The sequence below is a fragment of the Ovis aries genome, chromosome 7 (genome assembly GCF_016772045.2).
Source record: "Ovis aries strain OAR_USU_Benz2616 breed Rambouillet chromosome 7, ARS-UI_Ramb_v3.0, whole genome shotgun sequence".
Classification (NCBI taxonomy): Eukaryota; Metazoa; Chordata; class Mammalia; order Artiodactyla; family Bovidae; genus Ovis; species Ovis aries.
The window spans coordinates 70,152,097-70,165,449 of NC_056060.1; the positions used below are offsets into that span (position 1 = coordinate 70,152,097).

A 13,353-nucleotide genomic window follows, 5' to 3' on the forward strand; every position below is an offset into this window, starting at 1 on the left:
TATTCAGGAAGCAAGAATTTGTTCTATAGCTGGTTTTATCTCATGTAGTAGATGAGTTAAAAATTTCACTTGGGGATTGGACATGGAAGTTAGAATGCAGAACTAAACTAAAATGTTCCAGCTAAAAATGTAAATCATTAGGCAGCTTAGCAAACATGGTTTTACAGTGAATAATCTGGCATAAATGTACAGTAGGGAGACAGAGGACTAAGGACAGAATCATATGATGCTTTTTGCGATAAGACATTAGTTAATGAATTCCCCAAACATTTTAGAATATATTAAATATTTATGGAATTTGAGTCTGTAGTAAAAAATGAAAAGTATAGTTCAGTAAAAAAGAATAAAACAGATGCTTGCAGATAGCATGTTTTGCATTTAAGGTAATAACTCTTAATTATATAAAACTGCGTAGTTTTCAAGAAGTAAGTATGTTACATTACGGAGCTTGTCTCAACAACGGAGAATTAAAGAAGAATTTTTTTATAGAATTCTTTTTTAAATTGGAGGATAATTGCTTTACAATGCTGTGTTAGTTTCTACTGTATGACAACATGAATCAGCCATGAGTATACATGTTTCCCCTCCCTCTTGAGTTTACCTTCCACCCCTTCATCCCATTCCTCTAGGTCATCACAGAGCACCAAGCTGAGCTTCCTGTGTTACAGAGCAGCTTTCCACCAGCTATCTAATTTATACATGGTAGAGAAGGCAATGGCACCCTACTCCAGTACTCTTGCCTGGAAAATCCTATGGATGGAGGAGCCTGGTTGGCTGCAGTCCATGGGGTTGCTAAGAGTCAGATATGACTGAGTGACTTCACTTTCACTTTTCACTTTCATGCATTGGAGAAGGAAATGGCAACCCACTCCAGTGCTCTTGCCTGGAGAATCCCAGGGACGAGGGAGCCTGGTGGGCTGCCATCTATGGGGTCGCACAGAATTGGACACGACTGCAGTGACTTAGCAGCAGCAGCGCATGTATGGCAATACCACTCTCTCAATTTGTCACACCCTCTCCTTCCCCTACTGTGTCCACAAGTCGGTTCTCTATGTCTGTGTCTCCATTCCTGCCTTACAAATAGGTTTATCAGTACCATTTTTCTAGATTCCCTGTAAAGGCCACACAGAGTGGCCTTCCATGGAGAGTACATTTTTTAGGAAGTCAATTTGAAGTTAGCTGTGGTTTTTGTAATCAGCACTATTTCTGATTTCATTTGTATGCTATTCACTCTTAAGCAATATGCCTTCTTTAACAATCACAGGTAAGGTCAGGGGTATTGCTTTCTCTTATGAAGGAATAAAGATCTTGGTATAACACTTTCCATTCTAAGTCTCCTCCAGTAAACAGCAATCTCATTTGTTCTTAAATATCAGTAACTGAGAGGTAATCCATCTCTTTTTCTGAGCAATTCTAATTATCAGAACTTTCTCCTTCATTAAGTTGAAATGTGTTTCTCTGATTTACCTGCTAGTCCCAATTCTGCTTGGTAGTATCACCTCAGTCAAGTCTTTATTTGCTTCATAAGATTTCTTCTAGTATTTGAATATAATACTCATATCTCCTTTCATTCTTTTATTCGGGCTAAAAATTCTTAATTTTTTCAATCATTCCTCAAACAGCAGTTTTTTTCCCCAGAAGCCACACCAATTTAGTCACCTTTCTCTTGCCATACTACAGTTTCTATAAACCATGCCACCTGTCACTCAGTATAACACTACATATTTGGCCTGCCTAGAACAGAATCCAGAACTGCTACCTCATATAATGTGTACCCAAGACTTTCTATTAATATTACCTAAAATTACATAAGATATTTTAGTAATTTCACCATACCACTAGCTCATATTTAGTTAATTATAGTCCTCAAAGTTCCCATCCTTCACAATGAACTATTTTAAGTTGCATCTCATATACTCGGAACAAATTAAACAGAATTTGCAGAACCCATAGTCAGAAATTTATATTTATGATTTTACAGGCTACTCTTCTTCCCTTGTCTCTATAATTCTGTAACTTTGAAGCCCAAGACACTATGTTCTTTCCTAAACACAACAGCACTGGTTCACTGTACTCTTCAATCTCCGCCACAGTTCTCTGCAATCTCAGTAATCACGTAGGTGATCATTCCACTCCCAGCCTGCCATTCTTCTGGACCTCAATCTTCTGATGACCTTGTCCTCTACTCCATCCCAGTCTTCCAATCTCCTCAATAACTGTACCCCCTCCTTAATCTCCATATCAAATAACATGCTGCTCATATCATCTTTTCTCTGTGCTTCATCGCCTTCTGTCCTCATTCCTCCTCCCCAGATTCCAAGATCAATCAGTAATCTCACTGGCTTGAATGCATCTGCTAACTTCACTTCCACCTTATTTAATTCTCCCTCTACATCACTGGCTCAGATGGTAAAGAATCTGCCTGCAATGCGGGAGACCAGGGTTCAACCTCTGGGTCGGGAAGATCCACTGGAGAAGGGAATGGCAACCCACTCCAGTATTCTTGCCTGGAAAAGTCCATGGACAGAGAAGCTTAGCAAGCTCCAGTCCATGGAGTGGCAAAGAATCGGCCACAACTGACTGAGCGTGCGTGCGCACACACACACACACACACACACACACACACACACAGGACTTACCATACCTTGACATATATTTTTTGTTCTCTGTTTCCCTTCCCTCTTCTCTCCTTTCCTTTACACACACACACACACACACACACACACACACACACACACAAAGATATATAATTTACTGGAAATAGACTTTCATTTTTCCCTTTCTGTACCATATACTTAGTGCTTAGAACGATGCCTGGAATATAGCGGAAGTTCAATCAATAATAGTGTAATAATGAATGAATTAAACAGTGCTCCCTTGCTGAATTTGATAAAAATGGTTGCTGCTGAAGAGGAACAAAGGCTGGTTGAAAGACTGAATGTGAAGAAGACTTCCTTTTCTCTGTATACCTTTTTGTACCTTTTAAATTTTATTTTTTTAAAACCTTTTTATTTTGTATTGGAGTAGAGACAATTAACAAACTATGCTGTGATAGTTTCAAGTGAACAGCAAAGGGATTCAGCCAACATATACATGTATCCATTCTCCCCCAAACGCCCCTCCTGTCCAGGCTTCCACATGACATTGAGCAGAGTTCCATGTTCTATACAGTACTTGCTGGTTATCCATTTTAAATATAGCAGTATGTACATGTCCATCCCAAACTCCCTAACTCTTCCTTCCCCCATCCTTCCCCACCCCCTCAGCAACCATAAGTCCATTCTCTAAGTCTGTGAGTCTCTGTCTTGTAAGTTCATTCATATCACTTCTTCTTAGATTTCACATGTAAGGGATGCCATACACTATTTCTCCTTTTCTGTCTTACTTCACTCAGTTAAAATATAATATCACATGCATATGCTTCCTATTCCAAAAAGGAATTTTTTAAATTAGAGTAGAAAATTATTTTAGTAAAAAGAATCCACTTTTGGGTTAACATGAAAATCAAGATTTTTAAATAGCAGTGATATTCTCTACCATATCAACAATCTTTTGAAACTTTGTGCCATTTGCAAATTTAAACAGCATGCGTTCTTTCTTTTCAACTAATTTTTACTGGAGTATAGTTGTTTTACAATGGTGTGTTAGTTTCTACTGTACAGCAAAGTGAATCAGCTATACGTATACACATATCCCTCATTTTTGGATTTCCTTTCCATTTAGGTCATTACAGAGCACTGAATAGAGTTCTCTGAGCTATACAGTAGGTTCTCATTAGTTATCTTTTATATATAGTATCAATAGTGTACATATGTCAATCCTAATCTCTCAGTTCATCCCACTCCCCTCCTTTTCCCTCTTGGTGTCCATGTTTGTCCTCTGCCTCTGTGTCTCTATTTCTGTTTTGCAGGTAAGACCATCTATACCATTTTTCTAGATTCCATATATATGCATTAATATATGACATTTGTTTTTTCTCTTTCTGACTTACTTCACTCTGTAAGACAGTCTCTACATCCAGGTCTCTACAAATGATCCAATTTTAGTCATTTTTGTGGCTGAGTAATACTGACTGACAGACTGTGGTCCACTGGAGAAGGGAATGGCAAACCACTTCAGTATTCTTGCCTTGAGAACCCCATGAACAGTATGAAAAGGCAAAATGATAGGATATTGAAAGAGGAACTCCCCAGGTCAGTAGGTGCCCAATATACTACTGGAGATCAGTGGAGAAATAACTCCACAAAGAATGAAGGGATGGAGCCAAAGCAAAAACAATATCCAGTTGTGGATGTGACTGGTGATAGAAGCAAGGTTTGATGCTGTAAAGACGACAGAGGATGAGATGGCTGGATGGCATCACCGACTTGATGGACATGAGTTTGGGTGAACTCCGGGAGTTGGTGACGGACAGGGAGGCCTGGCGTGCTGCGATTCATGGGGTCGCAAAGAGTTGGACATGACTGAGTGACTTTCACTCACTCACACCCAGTTTAATTATTTATTTTTAAATGATCACCACAATAACTTATAGTGAACTTCCATTATCTCATACAGATATAAGATTAAAGGATTAACTCTCTTAACAACTTTCATATATAACATACAGCACTGTTAATTATACCTGTCATGTTGAACATTATATCCTGAGTACTTAGTTATCTCATCTGGAAGTGTGTACCTTTTGAGTGCCTTCATCCAGTTCTCCCTCCACCCACCAAGCCTCTGACAACTGCAAATCTGATCTCTTTTTCTATGGGTTTGTTTGTTTTCGAAGTATAACTGACCTACAACACTATGTTGGTTCCTGTTACATAACATAGTTGTTCAATATTTGTATACAGTTCAAAATGATCACTATCCATTTTAAATAACATAGGTTAAATATGAATTGAGAAACTCTTCCCTCTCCTTTTTTCATTACTCTCACAAGAACATCTTCCCCAAGCAGTGAGCCTCTCCAGTTCATGTTCTTCTCATTGTTCTTTTTGCCCCAAATATTACTTAAACAAATAAAAATCGGTTGTCTTACATCTTTCGACTATGTTCTTTCACAGAGAGCATTCCTATGTGATATATTAGTCTCTTGAAATAGGTCTTTTATTTTCACTGCTGTCTATATTTTATAGTGCCTTTTCCAAATCTTCCTTAGTCACCACTGAAATAATTTCCTTTAACTTTAAAATAAAAGCACAACTAACTAATACAAGGATCTTTGAGTACTATTCAGCCAGCTATTTCCATAAAGATAGAATTAGCTAGATAGGTAGGTTGATGGATTTTATTTTCCCTCAGCTGTGCACTTTCGGCAACCTATGCTTGTATTTATTTATTCAGTGTTGACCTCAGAAAAGTAACTCACGCCTGTGTGCTAATGTGGTTAGATTGTTATAATACCCTTCTAAACAAGCTTCCAGCAGTGACTTGGGAATAAGGAAAATGAAAAAAAAAAAAAAACTTATTTAACTAAATACTAATGTGAAACAGAAAGATGCACACATTCTAGGAAACCACAACTTGTGTTCCGTACAGATCCTTACACAAAGGAGGCATTCAGGAAATGTTTACTAAATTGAGTTGAATCACAATGGTCTCTCATTTTATAGATAATAAACACTTTCCATAATCCTGGCTATGCAAGATAGACAGTATAGTGAACAAAATAATCTACTCTTTTCCAAATCCTCAAAGTTAGAAGTAGATGAACAGCCTAAAAAAAGAGATGGGAGCAGGAAGGTTTATGCTGTATTTGTGGACAATGATAAGGATGGGGTCTCTGGAACAGTGAGTTCATGAAGAGGAAGTTATGCTGAAAGCTTTGATAAAGTTTATTTATCAATGTATTTTTAGCATATGTGTTTCTACATTTTAATTTAACCAATTTGAATTCCCAATATGAAAGATATGCACAGTAGTTACTGTCAGAAATGTCATTGATTATATCCAGAGTCTATGCCCAGAGAAGTAAATTGCATTAGAAACTCTTATTTTCTTAAAGGTTCTGTAAAATACTGTAAAAGTAAGTGTAGTGTTCCTTCCCATTTCAACAGAATTGCAGTTTTCTTAAAAGATGAAAGAAAACAGAAGATTAAAATCTATACCTTCTGAAGAGGATTGCTGGAAATGACTCCAAATAAAAAATACTTACACATCTATCAAACATATCCACAAGAAAAGCGTCAATCTAGCCTCTATGTGAATTTTAAAATATGATTGGTAATATGTGTGGTACAATTTATGATATTAAACAGAATAAACACAGCATATATAAACATTTCTGAAAAGTATTTAAATCATGATAGATTAAGAATAGTTTTTCCAATGGAGTATCATATTCAGCATTTGAAAATTATGAGTACTGTGGTCCAAGTAAATTAGGAAAATTTCTCTTTCTCTGTCCCTCTTCCTCCCTTCTTTCTCTCTCCCTGTCACCCCTAACTCAGCAATCATCTAGAAATTAAAGGTAAATTGTCTATAGGTCAATATCACTAAAGCAAATCATCACACTGGGCTAATTTCTCCAGGCCATTCTCAATTCTCTTATTCATTTTGCCTTCCATGCATGAATCAGTCAATGAGTTAATTTCTAAAGTGGCCAATGAATTAACATCTTACCATTGCATTTTGTTCAAATGTTCTATTTTAAATTCTTCCTTTAAACAAAGGGCCATTCTTCTATCCTTGTGTTATTGTATGCTCCTTTTGAATAGTTTTCAGGAATAAAATAACTGATCATGAAAAAACAAAACAGTTGCTCTTAACACCCTTTGTATAATGTTACTAGATGATGGCACTGATTCATGATTAACAGCCTAACATGTTGTAGCCTACACATGGTGCATTAAAGGTTCCCTTGGAAACAGACATATCATACGCCCATTATCAATTTGACATTAAAAACTGTAGCCTTAGAATAAAGTGTTACTTTTTGTTGAGAACATTTTCATCCCACTAAAGAGACAGAAGCAATGAGAATACCTGGAAATATAGTACTGATGGAGTTTTATCGTGCAATGCTAATGATATTTAAACATATATTCATTCCAGGACATCACAGAGAAATATTTTTAGAAATGTTTCTTCAAAAACTTTAATTACCATCAATGTATAAAAATGAATCACAGAATTTCTGTCCAGATGGCATGATTAGTGGTGTTTTTCAGGGGAAAAAAAAGTTTTAAAACATCAATATCTGCCTTACATTTTAGAATTCCATTTGAAAAAGAAACATAATTTGTTTACAGTGTATCACACTCAACCTCTAAGTTACTTCTTAGTTTGAGTCCCAAAGAGCATCATTCTTTTAAAAAAGCAAAATTATGAGCTTAATAGGCTTCCTCTGGATTTTGTCCCTGATTAAGTTGAGGATACACCTGCTAACTTTACTTAATTGCAATAGAACTGTTAAAATAACAGATAAGGAAGCTGGCCCAGATTTTATTTAATTTTTTTTCAAGATCTAGTAATTTATTTAGATATCATTTCTGGCATCTAGGCCTCTTATAACAGCCCATACTGAATACTGAATGCAAACTGAAAACACTAAATAATCAATAAATATATGACAAATTCCTTCAAGCAGCAATAAATAAACTTTAAATTTTCTGTATAAATTGCAAACTTATGCTTTGTCCCCCTTCCTTCATTCTTTTCCCATCCAAACTCAGCATTATGTTTAATTTTACTAATATATTTGTTGCCTAGGATAGGAAATCCCTAATATATTTAACAAACTATTTCTATAATAATAGTAATAATGTTAAATATTGCAAATGCCTACTTTGTCACAATTGTTAAAAGCATTTTATATAGATCAACTATTTTAGTGGATAGTATGTTATTGAGAGGAAGCTAAGCTTCCCCTCCTTAGTTCACCTGACCCTGATCACACCAATGAGAGGTGGGCAATGTTTATAAATGATTTATTTTGATGATGGTGGATAAAGGTTCTGTACTAGGAGCTACTCTCAACGAAGAATGCTGATGGTAAATCAACCAAAAAAGTACCTTCCTTTTTCTATTAGGTTTGCCATCTTCTTTTTCATTTAGATTAAGTTGAGATCTTAGTCGGAAATCCTCCCTTCCCCCATATAATAACTAATACTGGACAAACGGGGTTTTCTGCTTTTGAGTCTGTCTTTTTTCTTTTTTGTTTGTATATGGTCTTTTTCTTTTCCCTTCAGAATGTTTTATTCAAAACATTCCCTCAATCTCCTTTCCTCAGCTCAAATCTTTTATACTAGGGCATAATCAAGACTACCTAAAGCACTCCATGTGACCCTTAAGAGAGGCAGTGGCTTAAGAAAAGGGTTCCCCTAAATCAGCTGCCAAGAACAAGAATGCCAGTCCCGCCCCCATTCCGTTCCCCCAGGATCACCTAGCACCCGGCCTTCAAAAGCTACATCTCCAAATCTACACAACTCTCATTCCACCCGGCAAAGCTTTCTCGGAGAACTACACAACACAGCACCCTCCCCTCCCCGCTCCTTGGAAACACGGAGTTCCCTGAGTCGGCAGTCCCACCCCAAAGCTCGTTTCAGGCATCCTTTGGGCAGGATGCTTCAAGATCTCAGGTCTCCGCTGGGATCCAGTTCAGAAGGTGAAGGTGGAGGGAGGACAAACCCAGGGCAATTTCGTAACGCCCTCGCTGGTTCAGACTGCTGGCAAACTGTGCCTCCTAGCTACACCCACCGCGACTCAACAATCTCTAGCACCGCAGCCAGCGGCCGCTCTAAATTAGGGTTCCAAGTTCCAAAGCTCCCTTCGAGGTGGGAGCATTGGGGAGCTGAAAATGAAGGATTCTGGGCGGGGGACCGGCACAGCTCCCAACCTTCTGGCTTCGCAGTCCCTCCGGAATTAAACACACCTCGGCGTTTCAGTTTAGTGTGCGGTGAGCTAGAGGAGGGAAAGGGAAATGGGAGGAAGTAGGGTGTGGCGACTCTCGGAGGTTAAGGAAAGGGAGAGTTAAAGTCACATCTCTGCCCTAGATCAAGCCGGGTCTAGGGGCAGCGGGCCTGCCGGTCGCTTTGTCGTCAGCTTCCCCTGTCGCGGGAGCGAGCCCTGCAAGCAAACACGCCCCCCGACCAAATCGTCCCAACTGGCCAAGCGGGCCCTACAGCCCCCAGTCCCAAGGAAGAAACTTGTACACAGGCGCACCAGCAGCTAGGATGCTGCGGTTTGTCTCTGAGGACAACTTCGAAAGCCAGAAAAATAACCATAACGAAATAAAAGGATCAATAGTATTTTGTTTTCTTCTGAGCCTTTGGAAACTAAAATAAAATTTCTGTTCCTACCAGTCATTTAATATTTACAGGCGCCTGTGGCGAAGGGAGTGGGGGCGGGGACGGATTAAGGTTGGTCCTGAAGATAGAGAACGCAAAGTAGGTGCATAGGTGAGTTGAAGAGAAGGGGGCCGGCTAGGGGACCAGAGTCCCAGACGCCATTTGCGGGGCAGCGGCGCCGCCCGCCTTACCTGTGGATGCAGTTTCCATGGCAACGGGCGGCGGCCGGGCGGGGCCCGAGCCCAGTTCCCGCGGCGCAGCTTCGGCGACCCCGGCGCCCAGCCCGGGTCCCGGCTCCCCCGCCAGCGTCTCGGGCTTGGCTCCTTTCGGCGTCACCGCTTCGTCCTCCCCCTCCCCCCGGTCCCCGAACCACTGGGACCCGGGGCCGGCCAGCGGCAGCAGCTCGTCTCGGGGATCCGGCGGCGCGGCCATGGCTGGCAGTTCCCCGGGCGCGGCGACAGCGGCTTGGCGGGGCCGAGGTGCAGAGACTGGGTGGGCGGGCGGGCGCTCGCTGCTGCTGCCCCCGCCGGGACTCGGGGCTTGGGGAGGCTGCGGTGTGAGCGCCGCCGCCGCCGCTGCAACTCCGGCCGAGCTGCTGCCTATCGCTCTCGGCGCTTCAGCTCCTCCTTCTCCTCCCCCTCTTCCTCCCGGCCCCGCGGCGGCCTCTGCCCGCGCTCCTCCTCCTCCTCCTGGCGCCGCCGCCGCGGCCGCCTCGCTACTCCCAAGCCTGTTATTACGCAGGTGAAAAAGGCCTGCTCGGTCCGAGTCTTCCTTTGCACACGTCAGCCCCCGGCCTGCTAATGGCAGGCCTCGATTTAGGAGCTGTGCCAAATCCACTTGAATCTTCCTCTCAGGTGGGGAGGAACCAGAGGATGAGCAGGTAGAAGCAGCCCCTAGCTGAAACGTGACTGATTAGGCAAGCTGGCCACCCAACTCATAAAGTTAAACCTGGACTGGTGTCCTGGGACCCGAGTCAAAGAACGGAAACTGGAGCCATCAAGGCCACAGTTCTGAGGGTGACCAGTATCATCTGTGGATGGGGACTGGTCTTGGCGGGGAGGGGTGGAAGTGGGGGTTGACAGATGGGAGACGAGAGAATCTGCAACCCTGGGGTTAAATGTTGCATCCTTAAACTATTTCCAAAACAACCAAAAATAGTGGAGTACAGGAAAGAGCTATCAGGATAGCCTCCGAAAAAAAGCTTACCAGACTTCAGTACTACCAGCACTGAGGGCGAATAAGACAGCAATGGGCAGGATAAAAACAACTTATGTTTCCTTGCAGAAACCTTGAGCCAAAGCCATACAGATTATAAGCTGTCTGTGCAGCCTGCTTTCTTTGAGAAGTTGGACATTCCGGGAAGCTTGCTGCTTCCCTCGCCCCCATTTTCCTTTACAGCTCTCTGATAAGATGGAAGATACCTGACAGATAAACAGAAACTCAGAGAAAGGAAGTGACTTGGCTTATAATCTATTATTCCTATGTTTAGATATATCTTTTCAAACAAGACTTGTGCTTTATTGGTTCCTAAACTGTCTATGAAATGATGTGGTTGGAAAAAATAATAACACACAGGGTGGAGGACTAAGCCCATGCACTGCTCCTTCTCTAGAAAAGGTGGGGCCCGGGGCAAGCTTCCTTGAGGCTTGTGGAACTGCTAAGCCACTATAGACATGCTGAGGATTTCGTATATGTCAATTTTCATGTATTCCAAGGCCAACTTCAGCACCATGCAGATACTCCTCAAAAAGGCTGAAAGTTAAAAGCCTGAATTCTGCCCAACCCTTTGTTCTATTCAGTGACTAATTAAGAGAAAATGTGTTCACTCAATAGAGAATATACTTGGCCTTCTAGGGCCAGATACCCCTGGGAATGTGATGATCATCAATATTTTACATTGTTGGTATCTTCAAAACTTATGATAGACGTGTCCATTGGCTCAATTGTGGTGATAGCTTCACAGATGTGTACATATGTTGAAATTCCTAAGTTCATTTACTATAAATATGTGTGATTCAGTGTTTGTCAATTTTACCTCAATAAAGCTATTTTTTAAAGTTACCCCCTTCAACAATAACAAACAAAAATTGGTTATCCTGAAACATCAGGGTTTTCCAAATCTTTTCATGGGGAAAAAAATGAGCCTGTTTAAGAAATCTTTAAAGTGAAAAGCTATTACACTGCTCTCTTTCCATGAAGATTAATCCTTTCACATATCAGGAGGCATTTGTGAGTTTTTTTTCAAATCTATTATTTAGAACATCAGAAATACCAGATGGAAATTTCTCACAATTTCATTATTGACAACATGCCAAAAATACAGAAAACTAATGATTTAATATCAAGTGGTTATCAATGAGTACTGAATATTTGAGAATTTTATGGTAAGTGAATTACATACAGAATTATATGGAGAATGTTATTTTGTTTCTCTGACAAACATTAATGAAAGTCAGCACTTAGAAAAACTGAAGAAATTATGCAAGCCTCAAAACTTCCTTATAACTAAATTGATAAGGAGTTTGGGGATATGATTCCAAATCTTTTTCATATTTCATCAGATACTGATCAATACTCTAATTGAGAATGTGTGGAAGAAATAGCCAGTTAAAGTATATTCAGATTCTAATTGTTAGAGAAAATTGAAATGTTCCATTTTGATTGAAAAATTTCATTTCCATTTACCATTTAATTGAAATTCTGCTTTGATAAATTATTCTGTTTTGCTCTGCTGAAAAGAGGTGTTCACAATGCTTAGTTTTAGCAATTTTCACAACTGTCTTTATTCATTACATTCTACCTCTGGATGTGGACAAATAATTATCTATTTGGGTGAAGAAATTTTCAGGTTTATGCTATGATTTGAAATTACCAGTGTCTCTCAGTTTCATTTATTTTACATTTGCACCCCTGTGAACTAACAAAGCTTGACTCATTTGAAGATGTATGGACATAATACCTAGGTAACAATGGGATTCCAGGGCTTGCAGAGTTGCTCTAAGTTATGAGTTTTTCCAAAATGCTTTTGAGACAAAGAAAGACAAAGTTGGCACTTTTAAAGGATTCAGAGCAAGGAGAGTTGAGACAAAAGAACTGTCAGGTTTTGTCTTAAGCTATTGTTTTTTGGAAGAGAAGTTTTGTTCACTGTTTCAAAAGAAGGAATCTGGTGAAGAGCACTTAACACTAGCTTCTTAACTTAGACCAAAGCTTATATTATGGGGAAAGGAGTGTGGGGACATGCAGAAATAGCATCACAAGTAACACTTTAACCAAATGAAGTCCTTTCCAGCCTCAAAATGAAATTTAATTGTTCTGTGCCTAAGTTTCCTCAACGATAATCTGGATATTTTAATAGCACCTTCTACAAAGGGTGTGAAAGTGAAGTCGCTCTGTTGTGTCCGACTCTTTGCGACCCCACAGACTGAGACTGCAGTCTACTAAGCTCCTCCGTCCATGGGATTTTCCAGGCAAGAATACTGGAGTGGGTTGCCATTTCCTTCTCTAGGGGATCTTCCCAACCCAGGGATTGAACCCAGGTCTCCCGCATTGTAGGCAGACACTTTACCGTCTGAGCCATGAGGGAAGTCCACAAAGGGTTTGGGGGAGCACTAAATGAGTAGACATAGGTAATGCATGTTATTAAGATATAATTGCATATGCCAAATTATTTTTAGAAAATGGCTTATAATGGTTAGAGCTCTGCCTGAGTATTTATATTTGTAAAGACCAGAGAGTCAACAGTAACCACTTCAGGCATTCAAAGCAAATTAGAAAAAGAATGATATTGAATGACTATTGATCTCTTTCTACTAGTAGTTTCTATATTCTGAAAGGCAAATCTTACATGAAGATAAATATACTTCAAAGGTTCTTCTAAGTAGTTGTGTAAAACACACACATGTAGGCATGTACACATATTTCAATTTGCCCTTTCTACATCAGGAATGGCAAGTAGAACTCATTGATAGATTAGTAATGAATGCTTGCTGCACTGTGTTGAGAAAGATTCTTAGATCACATTCACAGTCGGTAAAATAGTGTCTAGAAAAGTCAGCAATAGTTACACTCAGGC

At 40.1% G+C, this 13,353-nt stretch overlaps 1 protein-coding gene across 1 annotated transcript in view; it reads right to left on the reverse strand.

The window, feature by feature from the left end:
* RTN1 (reticulon 1) overlaps nt 1–9,915 on the reverse strand; it is a 246,237-nt gene extending 236,322 nt beyond the window's left edge. The window contains exon 1 of the mRNA XM_027971902.3: nt 9,473–9,915. Within this exon, the coding sequence (XP_027827703.2) occupies nt 9,473–9,713 (241 nt within the window). The 5' untranslated portion in view covers nt 9,714–9,915. The remainder of the gene's footprint in view (nt 1–9,472) is intronic.
* Between the last annotated feature and the right edge of the window lie 3,438 nt (nt 9,916–13,353).